The 22,969-nt window shown below is 38.6% G+C and overlaps 1 protein-coding gene across 1 annotated transcript in view; it reads right to left on the bottom strand.

Moving 5' to 3' along the window:
* The window catches only part of LOC139414891 (YLP motif-containing protein 1-like), a 46,086-nt gene that overhangs the window by 4,871 nt on the left and 18,246 nt on the right, over window positions 1-22,969 (bottom strand). The window contains exons 13-20 of the mRNA XM_071162493.1: window positions 22,886-22,969; window positions 20,104-20,264; window positions 17,210-17,272; window positions 15,335-15,454; window positions 12,510-12,686; window positions 10,031-10,114; window positions 9,680-9,763; window positions 9,160-9,243 (exon numbers count right to left, since the gene is read on the bottom strand). The exon at window positions 22,886-22,969 is cut by the window's right edge and continues 98 nt beyond it. Of these exons, the coding sequence (XP_071018594.1) occupies window positions 9,160-9,243; window positions 9,680-9,763; window positions 10,031-10,114; window positions 12,510-12,686; window positions 15,335-15,454; window positions 17,210-17,272; window positions 20,104-20,264; window positions 22,886-22,969 (857 nt within the window). The remainder of the gene's footprint in view (window positions 1-9,159; window positions 9,244-9,679; window positions 9,764-10,030; window positions 10,115-12,509; window positions 12,687-15,334; window positions 15,455-17,209; window positions 17,273-20,103; window positions 20,265-22,885) is intronic.

Raw genomic sequence — 22,969 nt, 5'->3', positions numbered from 1 at the left:
TAACAACACTGGTATACACAAGTTGGACCTTAACAGTCTTTGATTATGAAGTATTTTGTAAATAAATAATAAGCAATAAGTGAATTCTGACTAAAAACTCTTCAGTTCTAAACGCATGTTAGAAAAGAAAACCATTTCCTTAATTACAGATGCCTGTAGTGGATATAACCATTTCCTTAATAACAGATGCCTATAGTGGATATAGCCATTTCCTTAATAACATATGCCTATAGTGGATATAGCCATTTCCTTAATTACAGATGCCTGTAGTAGATATAGCCATTTCCTTAATAACAGATGCCTGTAGTAGATATAGCCATTTCCTTAAAAACAGATGCCTATAGTGGATATAGCCATTTCCTTAATTACAGATGCCTGTAGTAGATATAGCCATTTCCTTAATAACATATGCCTGTAGTAGATATAGCCATTTCCTTAAAAACAGATGCCTATAGTGGATATAGCCATTTCCTTAATTACAGATGCCTGTAATAGATATAACCATTTCCTTAATAACATATGCCTGTAGTAGATATAGCCATTTCCTTAATAACATATGCCTATAGTGGATATAGCCATTTCCTTAATTACAGATGCCTGTAGTAGATATAGCCATTTCCTTAATAACAGATGCCTGTAGTAGATATAGCCATTTCCTTAAAAACAGATGCCTATAGTGGATATAGCCATTTCCTTAATTACAGATGCCTGTAGTAGATATAGCCATTTCCTTAATTACAGATGCCTGTAGTAGATATAGCCATTTCCTTAATAACATATGCCTGTAGTAGATATAGCCATTTCCTTAAAAACAGATGCCTATAGTGGATATAGCCATTTCCTTAATTACAGATGCCTGTAATAGATATAGCCATTTCCTTAATTACAGATGCCTGTAGTAGATATAGCCATTTCCTTAATAACAGATGAATGTAGTGAATGTAGCCATTTCCTTAATTACAGATGCCTGTAGTAGATATGGCCATTTCCTTAATAACAGATGCCTGTAGTGAATTATAGCCATTTCCTTAATAACAGATGCCTGTAGTGAATTATAGCCATTTCCTTAATAACAGATGCCTGTAGTGAATATAGCCATTTCCTTAAAAACAGATGCCTGTAGTGAATTATAGCCATTTCCTTAATAACAGATGCCTGTAGTGAATATAGCCATTTCCTTAATAACAGATGCCTGTAGTAGATATAGCCATTTCCTTAATAACAGATGCCTGTAGTGAATATAGCCATTTCCTTAATAACAGATGCCTGTAGTAGATATAGCCATTTCCTTAATAACAGATGCCTGTAGTAGATATAGCCATTTCCTTAATAACAGATGCCTGTAGTAGATATGGCCATTTCCTTAATAACAGATGCCTGTAGTGAATATAGCCATTTCCTTAATAACAGATGCCTGTAGTGAATATAGCCATTTCCTTAATAACAGATGCCTGTAGTGAATATAGCCATTTCCTTAATAACAGGTGCCTGTAGTGAATATAGCCATTTCCTTAATAACAGGAAGCTGTAGTGGATTATAGCCATTTCCTTAAAAACGGGTATGTAGAAACTTGCTCTAACTATAGTACGTTTCAAAGGACAAGAGCCAACAATAAAAACATGAAGCGTTTTAATCTTAAAAAACGTACCATTGTGATAAGTCTAAAGTTTACATTTTGTGTTTAGGTCCAAAACTATGTATATAAAAAAAAACACATTATGAATTTAGTCAATTTATCTAAGAATTGTTGTCGTAATCCCATTTATTACAGCTAGTACCAGAGCACAGCTAGTACCAGAGCACAGCTAGTACCAGAGCACAGCTAGTACCAGAGCACAGCTACAGCCCAGTTAAACAAGTCGGAAAGTACAACATCAATATATATAGTAAAAGTAGCAAACTGAAGTGAAGCCTTCTTACACATTTTATATGCTACATTTTGAAATCCTCAGAATGTTAGCCTCTGATACGGTTTAATAAATACTACTTTAAATATGCTTCAAATGTTTTGATATTCAAAATCACACTTACACAAAGCTACTTTGTGGCAAATGTGCTGCAAACTACATGGTGTGCCACAAAATGTAAACAGTTTTTTTTTTTTGCCACTAGTTGGGGAAATTGTGGCAAACCTCTGGCAACAATAATATTTATTGCCAGAGGTTGTTTTCTGGCCAAAAAAAAGCTCAATATTGTACTGGAGTCTGATGCAAACCTGTGGCAACAATATCTATTGCCAATAGTGGCAAATAGTGTCCCGGAAGCCGTTTCTGGTGAACATGAGTTCCAAGACCAATAACCGTTGATGACCAATCAGGGGGATTGGGAAATGGAAACCAAGCTATCTAGCTAGCTAGCTACCTACCAAAGTTGTCCAGTGAGTGTCTAACTTAATTAAACTTCCTAATATACTTAAATTATGTTAGCTAATTGATGCTTGGTTAGCAATGTCATGTTTTATAGGATAGAGTGAAACATTTTGTTGATCCCAGTTTCAAAATCAGTCAGCGCCACCGATTGGCTAGCGCTAAGCTAGCTAACTTTAGCGATCACATTTTTTCACAAATAATGTGAAAGCTACCTAGCTAACGATTTGCCCAAACACTTTTTAGGTGAATACGTTTCCTGTCTTTTAAAATCAATATGCATGTCAATATGCTAGTGTCATTGTGCAGTAGCATGTTAGCTAGCACAACAGCTAAGGTACCAACAATATGAGCTGACTTGACATCAAAGCGAGACTTCACTTTTTGCAGACGGATACCCTCTCCCTACCCGTAATGTGGGAAGAGGCTGTATTGGGAGAAGGATGTATCGACACCCTGGAAAGATGTTCGGGATGCACTCAATCATACTAATTTATAACTCAAAAAAGCATGGTCTTCAAGCTTGATAAGGTTAAGTAAATGCATGTACTATTCTCATAAATGTAGTCCATACTTTCATTCTTTGTAACAATTCAATATTTAATTGCTTTAAACTAGGAGTTAGCTCATCTTCATCATGTGATGTTCCTCCTATCTTTCGGTTCCAAGGGAAAAATACAGATGGAGGCCTTCAATCAAACTGAAGACAGAGAAATGTGTGTTCACCGGGTCAAGGCTTCTTACATGCATGGCTTTGAAATGTAAGTTAACAATTCATTTAGGAAATATTATATGAATTGCCATATTAGGCATAGCTCAATTTTATGTTGCTTTACTTCCACCCAAGCCTTATACAACTTGAGTCAGGAAGAAAAGACAACTACAGTAGTAGACAACTGGCTCTTAATGATGACGTCCCCCCAGTTGAGATTGAATATCATAAGTAGTTAGTTGAAATCAATTGTGTTGAGGCTTGGCTAGAGACAAATATTGTACTCTAGGAACTGTTGGCCCCCACATATTTAAAAAAGGTACATTTAGTAGACCTAAATCCATCGCTTTGTTTATATAGCATTTTATACAAGGCAGAAACATTGTTTCCTTGCTGAAAGAAATATAGAGAATGACAGTTTCAATAAGAAGCTTAGCAACGTCATCAACTGATGATATCGATCTGTTACGACATTGAAAACATTGAATGTTTACCACATTTAATATGTTTAGTTCTCTGCATTTATTCATTTAAAATTGTGTGTGATTTGGTTTTGTAGATGCATTTCAATGTTGTTAATAACACACAGTAACCAAAAAACTGAATTAACTTACATATTCGGCAAATTTGCTGCAAACAGTAGAATGTTCGTCACAAGTTTTACCAGAATTGTTTACCAGAAGTTCACACAAGTTGCAATTTTACCGCAACAGTTTGCCACAAAACGAATTTGCATTGGAAAAATGAGCAAATTGGTGAAAAGTTTGACACAGCCGTTCGCCAGAAGCCTGCTTTTCAGGAAGGGCAGTCACTTCCCCTACCGATACAGTGCTGACGAAATTACCACGGCATGCCGAAAATGCGCTCTGACAGACAATCCCCTTGCGTCTAACCTCGTCCACCAGACTGCACTCTGTCTGTTTTCTGTATCAATAGGGATGAGGATACCTTGTTACTAACAACACAAAGCTAATGGAGGAGTGACTTCCAGCAGGTTTGGGGTAGATTATATTTCAATTCAGAAAGTACACTGAAATGTGGAATTTGGTTTACTTTCGGAATTGAAATGGAATTGACCCAAAAGCCTGTAGAATGATATTTCCTAATGTTCAATCCCATTCAACTTCTGAGTGAGAGTTGTTTCCTGGTGTACTGTAGCTGTAACAATTTCTAATACACTGAATAAAAATAGAAACATGTAAAGTGTTGGTCTCATGTTTCATGAGCTTAAATAAAATATCCTAGAAATGTTCCATATGTACAAAAAGTGTATTTCTCTCAAATTTTGTGCACACATGTGTTTATATCCCTGTTTGTGAGCATGTCTCCTTTGCCAAGATAATCCATCCACCTGACAGGTGTGGCATATCAAGAAGCTGATTAAACAGCATGATCATTACACAGGTGCACCTTGGGCTGGGGTCAATAAAATGCCACTAAAATGTGCAGTTTCATCACACAACAATGCCACAGGTGTCTGTGTAGTTGCGGGAGCGTGGCTGAGCGTGCAATTAGCATTCTGACTGCAGGAATGTCCACCAGAGCTGTTGCCAGAGAATTTTATGTTAATTTCTCTACCATGAGCCACCTTCAAACATCTTTTTGAAAGAGAATTTGTCAGTACGTCCAACCGGCCTCACAAACGCAGACCACGTGTAACCACACCAGCTCAGGACCTCCACATCCAGCTTCTTCACCTACAAGGTGGTCTGAGACCAGCCACCCGGACAGCTGATTAAATTGTGGGTTTGCACAACTAAATAATTTCTGCACAAACTGTTAGAAACCATATCAGGGAAGCTCATGTGTGTGCTCGTCGTCCTCACCAGGATCTTGACCTGACTGCAGTTCAGCGTCGTAACCGACTTTGGTGTGCAAAATGCTCACCTTTCGATGGCCACTGGCACACTGGAGAAGTGAGACTCATTGTTGTGCCATTCATCCACCACCATCTCCTCTTGTTTCAGCATGACACTTCACGGCCCCATGTCGCAAGGATCTGTACAGAATGCCTGGAAACGTCCCGGTTCTTCCATGGCCTGCATACTCAGCAGACTTTTCACGCATTGAGCATGTTTGGGATACTCTGGATCCACGTGTATGCCACCGTGTTCCAGTTCACGCCAATATCCAGCAACTTCGCGTGGGACAACATTCCACAGGTAACAGTCAACATCCTGATCAACTCAATGCGAAGGAGATGTGTCGCGCTGCACGAGGTAAATGGTGGTCACCCCAGACACGGACTGGTTTTCTGATCCACATCTCTACCTTTTTTTTTTATAGAGATACTGTATGAGTGACCAACAGATGCATATCAGTTTTCCCAGTCACTTGAAATCCATAGATTAGGGCTTACTGAATTTATTTCAATTGACTGATTTCCTTACATGAACTGTAGCTCAGTAAAATATTAACAATTGTTGAGTTAATATTTTTTTGTAAATAGACTATCTAACGAATCATCTTAATAATAAATCGTTTCTGAAGACCTCCCCCTTGGGCGTTTCAGTTGTGATTCTGGTGCAGGTTGAGATTAATTATATACTAAGGGATTGATTCAATTAAAACACCTGGAAATTGTAAATCCAAGTAATCAGACCAGTTATAAGGAGTAGGGCTGGGTTGAAAAGGGTTTCAGGAGGAACATTTTGTTCCTTTATTTGCTAAATACATGAGAAAAACATCATGGTGCTGTTTGTAAAAAAATAAAAACAGTAGCTTCACAAATTGTTATTAACTGGGCGGTGGAAGTGCATATTATCAAGTCATATCCGTTATTTGCATCAGAAATTAGAGAACGAATGATAAAATCGTCCGGGACGATAGTGTCCTTTTACTAGATTAATCGGCCACTCTCTATCGGCTTTGCAGATAGTCCCTCTACATAGCAAAACTGCTGCTATGCCAGCCGCCACTCACCGCCTGAGCATTACACAATGCTGAGGAATGTCTGGCTGGAAAAATCAGCAGCAAGCTATCTTATTCTCCAACAGAAAGGTGCAGTATTGAGAAATGGTTGAACTGAACCAAATATGAATGTAGTTAATTGACTAATAATAAGACTTGTTTCGACGTGCCCGGACATGCATGCAATAAGCAGGCTAGCTAGCTAAGCAGATAGCTATGAGACCTGTTAGCAAAGATTACGATAACTAACCCTCTCATCTGTGGTGTTAGCTAGCTAACTATATTAGCTACTATGCTAGCTAGCTGGCTAGATAAAAAAAAAAACAGTGCTAAGATATCAGCTAGAAGCTAATAGCCAACGTAGCTAGCTAACTTTAGCTGGTTATCATGTTGAACATGCACCATCTTCGGCAATGAGCCATCTGGTTTACAGTGTAACATTAGCTATTTACTGGTTGAGCTGACCAGCTACAATTGCATCCGTAAATTGACAGTTGATAGTCGGATTAGATGATTGTTGTAATAGGGAAAGAAGGTGTTTTAAAATGCATTAAAAATAATAATAAAAGGTTGTCAATAGGTTTAGCTGCCTAAGAATCTTCCTGTACGTTTATGGACCAAGAAAATTGTAGATCAGCGTGTGCATTCTCACTTATCAAACTACGGACAGATTTGAGTCATTTCAGACAGAACGAGCATCGTTGTTTCATATTTTTCCCACCCTCGCTCTCCTTGTTAGATGTTATGCACATTTATGGCTTGGTAGCAAATGTCATTATCATTGAGTTGTCATTGTAGTAGGAAACAGCAGTAAGGTATACTGGAGGGAGATGTGAAAGGGGAGCAGAGTTACAGCCTCACGTCTAACCAATTGTAGTAGTAGGATCAAGTTACAATCCGCCAATTTCCTTGACAGACATCTGAACTAGCCAATTGAGTCGTTTTTTCGAATTTCATCCTGGCAGCTGAGTTATTAAGAGATGGGTCTTGACAGCTGAAAAAAAAATATATTTCCAGATAACGGAAAATTACTAAATATTACAAGTTTCATAAGCTTCCCGTGATCACAAAATCATGGCGTTACGTTCGACCCATTTTGCATTAAATAGATGTTATTTTATATTGTCAAACTAACAGCAATACTTACATGATGTCCTTACATACAGGCGTGACATGCAGGAGTGATGCTTCTACGTAAATGTTGTTGATCAGTAGGCTAATATGAATCCCAAAATAGGGGGGGGGGGGAAATCGACCAAATCAAGCTCAACAACTCAATGCATGAAACACTCCTATTGAATATGGATTCACCTAAATTGAGAGTAGGCCTATGCCATCTTAAAATGTACCCCGTTTTAAAAATGACCATTATGTTGCTAAAAACAAAGTCACGTGTAATTGTTTTGATTGATGCCACACATTTCAAATTGAACGATACTGAATATCAGTCTAAAAACAAACAACAACAAAAAAATTGTCAGAGTGCTAGTAGGCAAGTCGTTTTCAAGAAGACAAGTTTGATGAAAGACTCGTGTGAAACCTCTCATATGCTTCAGGAGGAGCTTCTCATCTTTTTCATTCAATTTGATTACCTACCATTTGGAGGTTTGGCCTACAACACCACAATAGAGTTTTACATGAGTCTCCTATATACTACACCACAATAGAGTTTTACATGAGTCTCCTATATACTACACCACAATAGAGTTTCACATGGGTCTCCTATGTACTACACCACAATAAATGTAGAAATTATATAGGATGTACTAATCAGACTTTCAAGATTATCACACATTGTGTGTCAAAAACTGAATGGAAATCTCTGAATCTTAATTCTAAAAGCTATGCTTATACTTACCATCTAGTAAGGAACTGAAACAACATAGCATCAAACAGATTTTGTCTTACTCAAAGAAGAGTTCGATTACAGAAGAAATCCAGAACTAATTTAGGCTTGTTTTGATTAACAATCAAAAAAATATCTAGGGATATTTCAAATCAATTACAACCATTACCCTCAGATCCAATCCACATTACCTCGACAAAAGGTTATCATGAAATGTTTCATCTATTTATTTTTTAATATTTTTTTTAAATGGGTGGAAAATCCCACTCCTTTAGTTATTCGTGGTTTTATTGAACAGGTGGGACAGTGACGAAACAACAGGAAAGGTCAGAGTCAGAAGGGTTATGGGTCGGATTCACACCCATGCTGACTCTGGTAAATGTGTGTGTGTGTGTGTGTGTGTGTGTGTGTGTGTGTGTGTGTGTGTGTGTGTCGGGGTCAGTCAGGGGCACTAATCATTAGACCACAATGCTTTCTCAATTTTTGATTTCCGAATCTCATGATCTTCCTCTGGTAAACTTGCATTATGTATTACTGTATAGGATGTTCAACTTGGCAAAAGTTTCTGTAAAAGTTATCATTCATGTTTTGAGATTTAAAAAATATATATATATGATTAATCTCAGGACACAAAGAATACTAAAAATCGACCAAACAAAACGAAAATAAAAAAATAAACCAGAGACATTGCCTTTAATTAAAAGAGCCAAGGGCTTAAGTCATCAAGTCCCTCACTGTACCTGCAAACTACCTAGCATGTCTGTCCACTGTACCTTCAAACTACCTAGCATGTCTGTCCACTGTACCTGCAAACTACCTAGCATGTCTGTCCACTGTACCTTCAAACTACCTAGCATGTCTGTCCATTGTACCTGCAAACTACCTAGCATGTCTGTCCATTGTACCTGCAAACTACCTAGCATGTCTGTCCACTGCAACGACACGGAGTGTGACCATATCAACTGGACTAACAGGCTTCTGGTGCAGGCCTCTCCAAACCGGTTTGTGGAGAGCTACCGTCCTGTAGGTTTACTCCAGGGCTCTCCAACCCTGTTCCTGGAGAACTACTGTCCTGTAGGTTTATACCAGGGATCTCCAGCCCTGTTCCTGGAGAGCTACTGTCCTGTAGGTTTACACCAGGGCTCTCCAACCCTGTTCCTGGAGAACTAACATCCTGTAGGTTTTCACTTCAACCCTAATCTAGCACACCTGATTCCAATATTTAGCTGGTTGATAAGATGTGAAAACCTACAGGAGGTTAGCTGTAAGGGCATGTTTAGGAACATTGAACACCACCTATAAGGGCATGCTGACTGGGTCCTACCTTAACGTCTTCTTCCTCCTCCTCCTTATTCTTCTTGGGCTTCTTCAGCGACTCATCATCAGGATTGAAGTCTTCCATCTCAACCTTCAAATACAAAATGTTTCTATTGAATTTGGTGTGGGTCCTCCTGTAGCTCAGTTGGTAGATTACTGCGCTTGTAAACGCCAGGGTAAAATGTACGTACGCACCGACTAAGTCGCTTTGGGTAAAGAGCATCTGCTAAAATGGCTTCTAGAACACTTCTAGAATACTTCTAGAACACTTCTAGAATACTTCTAGAACACTTCTAGAACACAATTACAGCCACACAAGAGGATAAAGTGCATCTAAAATCACGGAGGATAGCACCGACAGGTAGTACCACCTTGTTCCCTGGTCCTCTGCCATAGAGAGGACTAGGGTTCACTCTTAAAAACAGGAACCCAGAACCTAGCAGTAATTTCATCAGGTCTCAATTAATAGAAAACCATTAGTCCGACATGTTGATGAAATAAAAATGTGTGTTTCCGAAACGACATACCTCCTCAATAGCAGCATCCTGAAGCAGGGAACGGACATCCAGCCGCATCATGTGACGGGGTGACGACTCCCAGTTACTGGACATCTATATAGACAACCAGAAAATTAATTATAAATACAAATATAAAACCAGAAAATGAATATATATATATAAATATATATACACACACACTTATGGACTGTCCCCGTTACATACACTGAATAAAAGTATACAGAGTACAGATAAATGAATAGACACAATATGTATGGTCTACCACTGTCATTATCAATACCTTGAGAAATAGGACACCTGATGCCATTGATAATATAATGGAGAGCTCTCTGCGCTTGTTGACGCAAGAACGGCCAGTACCTTTTGAATGTCCCTCATCTTCCGGCCGTGGGCGTTTCTTTTAGCGCACGTCTGATAGTCTGCCGAGATTTCGGCCAAGTACACCTAAGAAAATAAAACATTTACACGTTTATAATACACGGTGCCTTGCAAAAGTATTCAGACCCCCCTTGGATTTCTTCACGTTTTATTGTGTTACAAAGTGGGATTAAAATGGATTTAATTGTATTTTATTTATAAAAAAAAAAATAATAATTCTAAAACTAAATAAATAATAAACAAATTAAAATAGTTGTTGCTTAAGTATTTGGCCCCTTTTGGTTACGCAAGCCTAAATTAGTCCAGGAATCAAATTTGACTTAACAAATCACATGAGTTACATGGACTCACTGTGTCAAATAATAGAGGAGTTGCCATGATTTTTGAATGACTAACCCTTCCTCTGTCACCCATAAAACATCTGTAAAAGGTCCCTCAGTCAAGTATTCAATATCAAGCACAGCTGCAACTAAAAAAAGACCAGCAAGATTTTTCGAAAAACCTCAAAAGGGCAGTGATTGGTAGAAGGGTGACAAATCAGATATTGAATATATCTTTAAGCGTGGTCAAAGTTAATCATTCGTATATTTTAAACCACCCAGACACATCGAAACTGAGCTGCAGGACGGGAATTAAACTGCCCAGGAACATCACCATGAGGCCACTGGTGATTTTAAACCAGCGACAGAGTTCAATGGCTGTGCTGGTAAAACACTGATGGATAAATAACATTGTAGTGACTCCACAATAATGACAAGAGTGAAAAGAACACAAATATATAGAATAAAAAATATTAAAAAACATGCATTAAAGTAACACTGCAAAAAAAACACAGGAATAAACTTTTAGTTAGTTTTAGTCCTAGATGCAAAGCCTTAAGCTAATATAATGTTTACATACCCTACATTATTCATCTCATATGTATACGTATGTACTGTACTCTATATCATCTACTGCATCTTTATGTAATACATGTATCACTAGCCACTTTAAACTATGCCACTTTGTTTACATACTCATCTCATAAGTATATACTGTACTCGATACCATCTACTGTATCTTGCCTATGCCGTTCTGTACCATCACTCATTCATATATCTTTATGTACATATTCTTTATCCCCTTACACTTGTGTGTATAAGACAGTAGTTTTGGAATTGTTAGTTAGATTACTTGTTATTACTGCATTGTCGGAACTAGAAGCACAAGCATTTCGCTACACTCGCATTAACATCTGCTAACCATGTGTATGTGACAAATAAAATTTGATTTGATTTAAGTTTGGGGCAAATCCAATAACACATCACTGATTTTCTCCTTATTTTCAAGCATGATGTTGGCTGCACCATGGTATGGGTATACTTGAAATCGGAAAAGACGGAGGGCTTTCAGAATAAAAAGAAACAGGATGGAGTTAAGCACAGGCAAAATCTTAGACGAAAAACCTGGTTCAGTCTGCTTTCCACCAGTCACTGGGAGATGAATTCACCTTTCAGCAGGACAATAACTTAAAACACAAGGCCAAATCTACACTGGAGTTTCTTACCAAGACAGTGAATGTTCCTGAGTGACCAAGTTACAGTTTTTGACTTAAATCTGCTTGAAAATCTATGGCAAGACATGAAAATTGCTGTCCTAACCATGATCCCCAACATCTCGACAGAGCTTGAAGAATTTTTAAGAAATATTGTACAATCCAGGTGTGCAAACCCTCTTAGAGATTTAGGAGCTGAAAAATTTGCAACGACTATATTTTAGTAATTTAATTTCTATTAATCTTTAAAGAAGTGTGAATTTTTCGTCACTTTGACAAGAGTATTTGTGTAGATTGTCGACATGAAAATACAATATCTGTTCTAATATCAACACTAGGACACTACTTAAAATGAAGTCATTTGATTTGAATTTGATTACCCCCCCCCCCTTTTTTCTCCCCAATTTCGTGATATCCAATTGGTAGTTACGATCTTGTCTCATCGCTGAAACTCCCCTACGAACTCGGGAGAGGCGAAAGTCGAGAGCCACGTGTCCCCCGAAACACGACCCCGCCAAACCGCACTGCTTCTTGACACACTGCTCGTTTAACCCCGGAAGCCAGCCGCACCAATGTGTCGGAGGAAACACCGTCCAACTGACGACCGGAGTCAGCTTGCAGGTGCCCGGGCCCGCCACAAGGAGTCGCTAGAGCACAATGAGACAAGGACACCCTGGCCGGTCAAACCCTCCCCTATTCCCGGATAACGTTGGCCCAATTGGGCGCGGAAGAAGAACCAGAGGCTAGAGACCAATTGGTCTCCTGAACCAGAGGCTATAGTGGCGCCTCAGCACTGTGATGCCTTAGACCGCTGTGCCACTCAGGAGGCTTGGGCATGTATTCTAAACAGTATGCTAGTTTGCAAATTGGTAGGTAGGTTTACATCTCTTTTCATATCTCGAAATATCAAAACAAACGTCAACTCACCTCGAAGCCTTTAGTCTTTGCAGCACTCCAGAACTGATCAAAGTATTTAACCCTGTCATTGATGGCGTCGATGATGATGAAGGGGAAGAAGCCGTCGTCTAGTGTCTTCCTGAATGTTTTTAGCATGCTGTTCCTGTACGTGTCTTCCATCTCTGCTTCGTACTCGTATTCCAGACACTGACAAAAGGAAGAATTAAGTTAAGAATTGATATTACATTACATGTAAATAAAGGAAAATTACATTAAAAAAATATATTTTTAAATCGCCTGGCAAAGCCTATGTAAACTACATTGAGCAAATGGTAGCTTCAGTGAGCCATTATGTAATACATGCGTAGGTGTCTTTAGGCCTTCTTTGGCTGCATTTACACAGGCAGCCCAATTTGGATCGTCTGCTCAATTACTGGGAAAAGAGATAATCTGAATTGACAAAAGACCAATTAATGGAAAAATATTAGAATTAGGCTGCCTGTGTAAATGTAGCCTTTTAGGCCTACAGTCATCTATCAACAGAGCGATAGTATCTGACTAAACTAGATAGTAGTGGTGCTCTATAGTGATTGGCTAGGACTGAAATAGGTGCCGGAACTCATTTTGAGTGACGGTACGGTTTATATTTTTGGTGCAGGAACTCTTCAATACGTTTCATCTAACATTCTATAAGAGATACAGGAACTCAACATACAGTAGGAACAGAGAGGATTAAAATGTCTCCACATAGGAACAGAGAGGATTAAAATGTCTCCACACAGGAACAGAGAGGATTAAAATGTCTCCACATAGGAACAGAGAGGATTAAAATGGCTTCACACAGGAACAGAGAGGATTAAAATGTCTTCACACAGGAAGAGAGAGGATTAAAATGGCTTCACACAGGAAGAGAGAGGATTAAAATGGCTTCACACAGGAAGAGAGAGGATTAAAATGTCTCCACATAGGAACAGAGAGGATTAAAATGTCTCCACACAGGAAGAGAGAGGATTAAAATGTCTCCACATAGGAACAGAGAGGATTAAAATGTCTCCACATAGGAACAGAGAGGATTAAAATGGCTTCACACAGGAACAGAGGATTAAAATGGCTTCACACAGGAAGAGAGAGGATTAAAATGGCTTCACACAGGAAGAGAGAGGATTAAAATGGCTTCACACAGGAAGAGAGAGGATTAAAATGTCTCCACATAGGAACAGAGAGGATTAAAATGTCTCCACACAGGAAGAGAGAGGATTAAAATGTCTCCACATAGGAACAGAGAGGATTAAAATGTCTCCACATAGGAACAGAGAGGATTAAAATGTCTCCACATAGGAACAGAGAGGATTAAAATGGCTTCACACAGGAACAGAGAGGATTAAAATGGCTTCACACAGGAAGAGAGAGGATTAAAATGGCTTCACACAGGAAGAGAGAGGATTAAAATGTCTCCACATAGGAACAGAGAGGATTAAAATGTCTCCACACAGGAAGAGAGAGGATTAAAATGTCTCCACATAGGAACAGAGAGGATTAAAATGTATCCACATAGGAACAGAGAGGATTAAAATGGCTTCACACAGGAAGAGAGAGGATTAAAATGGCTTCACACAGGAACAGAGAGGATTAAAATGGCTTCACACAGGAAGAGAGAGGATTAAAATGGCTTCACACAGGAAGAGAGAGGATTAAAATGGCTTCACACAGGAAGAGAGAGGATTAAAATGGCTTCACACAGGAAGAGAGAGGATTAAAATGGCGCTTCACACAGGAAGAGAGAGGATTAAAATGGCTTCACACAGGAACAGAGAGGATTAAAATGGCTTCACACAGGAAGAGAGAGGATTAAAATGTCTCCACACAGGAACAGAGAGGATTAAAATGGCTTCACACAGGAAGAGAGAGGATTAAAATGTCTTCACATAAGAACAGAGAGGATTAAAATGTCTTCAGAGAGGATTAAAATGGCTTCACATAGGAACAGAGAGGATTAAAATGTCTTCAGAGAGGATTAAAATGTCTTCACATAAGAACAGAGGATTAAAATGTCTTCAGAGAGGATTAAAATGTCTTCACATAAGAACAGAGAGGATTAAAATGTCTCCACATAGGAACAGAGAGGATTAAAATGTCTCCACATAGGAACAGAGAGGATTAAAATGTATTCACATAAGAACAGAGAGGATTAAAATGTCTTCAGAGAGGATTAAAATGTCTCCACATAGGAACAGAGAGGATTAAAATGTCTTCACATAAGAACAGAGAGGATTAAAATGTCTCCACACAGGAACAGAGAGGATTAAAATGTCTTCACATAAGAACCGAGAGGATTAAAATGTCTCCACACAGGAAGAGAGAGGATTAAAATGTCTTCACATAAGAACAGAGAGGATTAAAATGTCTCCACATAGGAACAGAGAGGATTAAAATGTCTACAGAGAGGATTAAAATGTCTACAGAGAGGATTAAAATGTCTCCACACAGGAACAGAGAGGATTAAAATGTCTCCACACAGGAACAGAGGATTAAAATGTCTCCACACAGGAACAGAGAGGATTAAAATGTCTACAGAGAGGATTAAAATGTCTCCACACAGGAACAGAGGATTAAAATGTCTCCACACAGGAACAGAGAGGATTAAAATGTCTACAGAGAGGATTAAAATGTCTTCACACAGGAACAGAGAGGATTAAAATGTCTCCACACAGGAACAGAGAGGATTAAAATGTCTTCACACAGGAAGAGAGAGGATTAAAATGGCTTCACAAAGGAACAGAACAGATGAAAATGTCTTCACATAGGAACAGAACGGATTAAGTGAGTAGGTCAGAGGGAAAGCAGAAAGGACAGACCTTAAGTTTGACTCGTTTCCCTGTATCTTGGTCCTTCTCCATCTTCTCCACCTCCGTCATGAAGTAGTCGTCTAACCCCAGCACTCTGGGTGGAGCCCCTCCACACTCCACCTCCTTGTCCTTAACCCACGCAACAACATTTAACATTTTAGTCATTTAGCAGATGTTCTTATCCAGAGAGATTTACAGTTGGTGCATTCAATTTAAGCTAGCTAGGTGGGACAACCATACATCACAGTAAGTCAAACTTTTTTCAATAAAGCTGCTATGAGCTAGTAACGACGACAAGGTATTTCAGTGAGAGAAGTTTCAGGAAGTGACGTGTTTTGGGCAAAAGATGAAGATGACAAACGGTGGGTTTGTGGAAATTGAAATCAATGTTTGTTTACAATGAAGGGGCAGGTATTTGTTATCCTGACTGCTGTGAGGATAGGATCTCATAATCTCGCGAGATAAGGACAATCAAACGAGGCTATGGACAGTGGCGTCTGAAATTATTGACACCCTTGACAAAAAATGTAGTAATAATGACTGTATAAAATAATTCAAATAGTGAGCTCAAAAACATTTGGTAAATTATATTATTTTATATTAATACAAATGCTCAGAGAAATACGTTTTGTTTAACTAGTAGTAATTGTTTTCCTCAAAAAAAGGTAGGGGTCAAAATTATTGCCACTTCGAAATACTTTTTATATGTAAAGTAGTAAAAAGTGTAGTATTTGGTCCCATATACAGAGCACGTAATGATTGGTGATTGGTCATTTACAGTTAATGTTGATTGGTCATTTACAGTTAATGTTGATTGGTCATTTACAGTTAATGTTGATTGGTCATTTACAGTTAATGTTGATTGGTCACTTACAGTTAATGTTGATTGGTCATTTACAGTTAATGTTGATTGGTCATTTACAGTTAATGTTGATTGGTCATTTACAGTTAATGTTGATTGGTCATTTACAGTTAATGTTGATTGGTCATTTACAGTTAATGTTGATTGGTCATTTACAGTTAATGTTGATTGGTCGTTTACAGTTAATGTTGATTGGTCGTTTACAGTTAATGTTGATTGGTCGTTTACAGTTAATGTTGATTGGTCATTTACAGTTAATGTTGATTGGTCATTTACAGTTAATGTTGATTGGTCGTTTCAGATTATTTTGTACCCAATATAAATTCATGTTAAATAATGTAGTGTGTCATTTTGGAGTCACTTTTATTGGAAATAAGAATAGAATATAAATAATGATGAGTGAGATGGTCAAATATCACAAGACCAAAACAACCTCTTACCATTACCAATAACAGGGGAGGTTAGCATGTTATATCATACCCCCAAGACATGCTAACCTCTCACCATTACAATAACAGGGGAGGTTAGCATGTTCTATCATACCCACAAGACATGTTTATTGTCTAAATATGGAAACTCGTCTCTTACTGTGAAGAAAAAAAACATTGGGCTAGTTTTCAGGCCTTATATGGGTAGGTTTTGAGTGTTCATTGGGCAAACTTTTTTAGCTCGTCCTGGCAACCCTATGATTTATAAGTCTGATGCACTGAAGACTGTTGGTCAAATAACGGCGTGCCGTAGGATCGATGACATGGGCGACACATCATTTAGGAATCACGCCGGTCGCACGCGCATGAGGCGGTACTTCAGGCAGGTCAAACTGTTTTTAGGGGTACAGAACCCCCCCCCCCCAAAAAAAAGGTTGAGAACCACTGATTTAGAGCAATACTCTTCCCTTCCAGTTGTGCTACTGGTCAACAGGAAACGCATGACAGGAAATACCATTTAATCCCAGATGAGTCAACACTACCACAACAGACAAAGCAAAGCTCAAGACGATGGTAACTTTAGGTTCTACTCACCCGTATCAGCTTGGCCACATGACTTTTACCACTTCCTGGTAGGCCTCTCATTATGATGACGATCTGAGAAAACACCATTATAGACGTTATGGAACTCACTCATGCAGCAGGCAGATTATCTGGGAATATACTGGGGGATATGTATTATGTGTGTACTCCTGTTGTACTTGTATTGGCCTAATGGGTTGAGGATGTTATTATCCTGGCAACACATTTCTTATTTGTCCTTGAGAGGGACAGGTAGCCTAGCGGTTAAGAGCATTGGGCCAGTAACCAAAAACATTTTTGGGGGTTCAAATCCCCGAGCTGACAAGGTGAAAAATCAAGTCGATGTGCCCATGAGCAAGACACTTAATCCTAAATGAATCTTGAAAATATGTATTAAATTGAATGAGAAAATAAGCGAATGAAGTGTAAATAAAGTTGTATTGAATTGAATAAGGAAGTTGGTGAATTAAGTCAGGGGACACACTATACGGCAAGGTGGGCGTTGCTACACGGCAAGGTGGGCGTTGCTACACGGCAAGGTGGGCGTTGCTACACGGCAAGGTGGGCGGTGCTACACGGCAAGGTGGGCGGTGCTACACGGCAAGGTGGGCGGTGCTACACGGCAAGGTGGGCGGGGGTTTCAAACAGAGAATGACAGATGCCTTTAGTGGCCAAAACAACATTAGCATGGACACCGCCATTGAGGGCTTCCACCATTTTAATGTAGTCAACTGGGTGGGACTTCCAACTTCACTGGCTGAACCCTCCTGATGAACCTGTTGGGAGTCATGTCCAACCGGGTCATCAGGAGGGATCAGCCAATCGGGAAGAAGAAAATTGACTCAATGGCACTGCTAATGCTGTCAGAGGACACTATAATAGAACAGGTACAAAGATGAGTCGAATCATCTCTATGGGCTCAATGTGCAAGGACTGTCTGATGCGGGTCCAGATTCAACCCAGAACCCCCCCCCGTCTGTAGTCTGGGCACCAGTCGTTTTAACTAACATTCCACTCCTGTCATTTGTCAAAATAATTCCTGTTCATATCCCAAGTCTTTGGCAGATAATGTAAACTATAAAAGTATAAACCCACCAGCGTAAATGTATGAATGGCGGTTCCATCGTTTGTATTTGTCAAACGGCAGCCGAGCATCGATGATCGTGTCCCCAGAATAAGACCCTCGATTGGAAAGGAGCATCAAGCTCATCGCCTTTCAGCTTTCTGTGAAGTTCTTCACAGCTTATAATATGGGTATTGTGTATAGATTGATGAGGATTTATTTGTAAATTTTTTTTGTAATCCATTTTTTAGAGAAAGGCTGTAATGTAACAAAAATGTGGAAAAAAAAAGTGAAGGTGTATGAATCATTTACGAATGCTGTCCAAAAAAGATAACTAGGGTCAAATCTACAGGTGACGTAGTTTATCTTTCTGCTCACCAAGCGAGGCGGTTTTTTGTTGTGTGTGTCTGTGTGTGGAGGTCAATGAGAGTGTCGAATTTGGTCGACAATAAAAAAAAATGTATGACTTATTTACTACATGATCGAATAGATGTTTCGTAATGTTTACATCGTTACGAGTGTACTTATATAAAAGTTGGAACACGTGACATCGGAGTTGTACCCATTGTTCAAATGTTTATCTGCTCTCTCATTGGCTAGAATGGTCCCACCTGATCTAGCCTCCAGCCGACTACCTTCCATGTTTGAAGACATTCTTTGATTGTTAATGGCCACTACAGTATCATCACATAACGGATCTGGCCACTACAGTAGTATCACATAACGGATCTGGCCACTACAGTATCATCACATAACGGATCTGGCCACTACAGTATCATCACATAACGGATCTGGCCACTACAGTATCATCACATAACGGATCTGGCCACTACAGTAGTATCACATAACGGATCTGGCCACTACAGTATCATCACATAACGGATCTGGCCACTACAGTAGTATCACATAACGGATCTGGCCACTACAGTAGTATCACATAACGGATCTGGCCACTACAGTATCATCACATAACGGATCTGGCCACTACAGTAGTATCACATAACGGATCTGGCCACTACAGTATCATCACATAACGGATCTGGCCACTACAGTATCATCACATAACGGATCTGGCCACTACAGTATCATCACATAACGGATCTGGCCACTACAGTAGTATCACATAACGGATCTGGCCACTACAGTATCATCACATAACGGATCTGGCCACTACAGTAGTATCACATAACGGATCTGGCCACTACAGTAGTATCACATAACGGATCTGGCCACTACAGTATCATCACATAACGGATCTGGCCACTACAGTAGTATCACATAACGGATCTGGCCACTACAGTATCATCACATAACGGATCTGGCCACTACAGTATCATCACATAACGGATCTGGTCACTACAGTAGTATCACATAACGGATCTGGCCACTACAGTAGTATCACATAACGGATCTGGCCACTACAGTATCAACACATAACGGATCTGGCCACTACAGTAGTATCACATAACGGATCTGGCCACTACAGTAGTATCACATAACGGATCTGGCCACTACAGTATCAACACATAACGGATCTGGCCACTACAGTAGTATCACATAACGGATCTGGCCACTACAGTATCATCACATAACGGATCTGGCCACTACAGTAGTATCACATAACGGATCTGGCCACTACAGTAGTATCACATAACGGATCTGGCCACTACAGTATCATCACATAACGGATCTGGCCACTACAGTATCATCACATAACGGATCTGGCCACTACAGTATCAACACATAACGGATCTGGCCACTACAGTATCATCACATAACGGATAATTTATGGTGAAGTGTAAAGTGATTAGGAGTGAGCGAGCGAGCAGCCATTTATTTGCACCCTTTCTGGACGAGTGTCTCGGCCTGGTAGTTTGAGAAGATCCTCCACGTTCTTGGTCTCCGGTTTCTTCTCGATCCTGGAAGGAGGAGCAGCCGGTGGGGGAGGAGGGTGGGACGACGTGGGGCCTCCTCCTCTCTCTTCTGGGTAACTCCTCCGTTCGCCTGGACCACAGGACGGGACAGCCAGTAGAAAAAAGAAACAGATAATAATGTTACTAATACTAATATTACTAATACTTATATTACTAATATACTAATATTACTAATATACTAATACTAATATTAGTAACATACTAATACTACTAATATTACTAATATAACTAATGCTACTAATATACTAATACTACTAATACTACTAATATACCTAATACTACTAATATACCTAATACTACTAATATACTAATACTACTAATATTACTAATGTAACCAATATACTAATATTACTAATATACTGATACTAATATACTGATACTAATATACTGATACTAATATTACTAATACAAATATTACTAACATACTAATACTAATATACTAATACTAATATACTGATACTAATATACTGATACTAATATACTGATACTAATATACTGATATTAATATACTGATACTAATATACTGATACTAATATTACTAATACAAATATTACTAACATACCAATACTACTAATATACTGATACTTATATACTGATACTAATATACTGATACTAATATACTGATACTAATATACTGATACTAATATACTGATACTAATATACTAATACTAATATTACTAATATACTGATACTAATATACTAATACTAATATTACTAATATACTGATACTAATATTACTAATACAAATATTACTAACATACCAATACTACTAATATACTAATACTAATATACTAATACTAATATTACTAATATACTGATACTAATATTACTAATACAAATATTACAAATACTACTAATATGACTAACATACCAATACTACTAATATACTAATACTAATATACTAATACTAATATATTACTAATACTATACTAATACTCTCTTCATTACTTCACAACCAAGTGGCATGAAAAGACGTAGACAACAGAAGAAGCCTTAAATACCTTTTTGTGATTGTTTTCTGTGTTTATAATTCCTTCAAAAGTATTCACACTCCTTTTCAATACAACATGTTGTTGTGTTACAGCCTGAATTTAAAATGGTTTACATTTAGATTGTTAGGTCACTGGCCTACACACACACAATTTTTTTTTTTTACAAAAAAAATGAAAAAAATTACAAGCTGAAATGTCTTCGAGTCAATAAGTATTCAACCCCTTTCATATGGCAAGCCTAAATAAATAAATAAAATGTTTTTACTAATATGCATAACAAGTTGCATGGACTCTGTGTGCAATAATAAGTGTTTAACATGACTTTTTTAATGACCACCTCATCTATGTTCCCCACATTCAACCACAAAGATAAGGGAGGTTTTCCAAAACTGCACCCAACACATACAGATAATTGTAAGGTCACTCAGTCGAGCAGTGAATTTCAAACACAGATTCAACCACAAAGACCAGGGAGGCTTTCCAATGCCTAGCGAAGGGCACCTATTGGTAGATGGGTAAAAAATAAAAAAGCAGACATTGAATATCCCTTTGATCATGGTGAAGTTATTAATTACACTTTGGATGGTGTATCAATACACCCAGTCACTACAAAAATACAGGCGTCCTTCCTAACTCAGTTGCCGGAGAGGAAGGAAACCCCTCAGTGATTTCACCCAAAACGGCTACTTTAAAACAGTTCCATAGATTCATGGCTGTGACAGGAGGAAACTGAGGATGGATCAACAACATTGTAGTTACTAAATAAAATACTTTCCTAAATTGACAGGGTGAAAAGAAGGAAGCCTGTACAGAATTTAAATATTCCAAAACATGCATCCTGTTTGCAAAACGGCACTAAAGTAAAACTGCAAAAAAAATGTGGCAAAGCAATCAACTTTTTAACACTTGATATTTTCAAGCATAGTGATGGCTGCATTATGTTATGGGTATGCGTGTAATCGTTTAGGACTGAGGAGTTTTTCAGGATAAAAAAAAGAAACGGACAGGAGTTAAGCACAGGCAAAATCCTAGAGGAAAACCTGGTTCGGTCTGCTATCCACCAGACACTGTGAAACCTTTCAGCAGGACAATAACCTAAAACACAAGGCCCAATCTACACTGGAGTTGGTTACCAAGACGACATTGAATGTTCCTGAGGGGCCCAGTTACAATTTTGACTTGTACATCTATGGCAAGACCTGAAAATGGTTGTCTAGCAACGATCAACAACCAATTAGACAAAGCTTGAATCAATTTTTGAAAAGAACAAATGGGAAAATGTTCCACATTCCAGGAGTGTAAATCTCTTAGCGACGTGCCAATAAAAGACTCAACTGTAATGGCTGCCAAATGTGCTTCTACAAAGTATTGACTCAGGGATGTGAATACTTAAGTAAATGAGATATTTACATTTTCAATAAATTAGCAATATTTTCTAAAAACATGGTTTTCATTTTATCATTATGGAGTATTGTGTGTAGATGGGTGAGAGCTTTAAAAAAAAATATTATACACATTTTGAATTCAGGTTGTAACAACAAAATGTGGAATAAGTCAAGGGGTGTGAATACTTTCTGAAGGCCTGGTAGCTTCAGAGACTTCTCTTTTGGACAGTGTAATTTTTGTTCTGTGTACAAATCAGTCCCACTCACATACAGAGACATTTGCATTGCACCATGTCTGTTCGAGACGGACTTACCGTATGGTGAAGCACCATGATCGAAACGCTCAGGCCCACGCTCAGGCCCACGCTCGTACGGAGGTCTGTCGTAACCCCCAGGCC

The sequence above is a fragment of the Oncorhynchus clarkii genome, chromosome 8 (genome assembly GCF_045791955.1).
Source record: "Oncorhynchus clarkii lewisi isolate Uvic-CL-2024 chromosome 8, UVic_Ocla_1.0, whole genome shotgun sequence".
Classification (NCBI taxonomy): Eukaryota; Metazoa; Chordata; class Actinopteri; order Salmoniformes; family Salmonidae; genus Oncorhynchus; species Oncorhynchus clarkii.
Note: the sequence above shows the minus strand (reverse complement) of the source record. Positions and strands in the feature narration are given on the sequence as shown.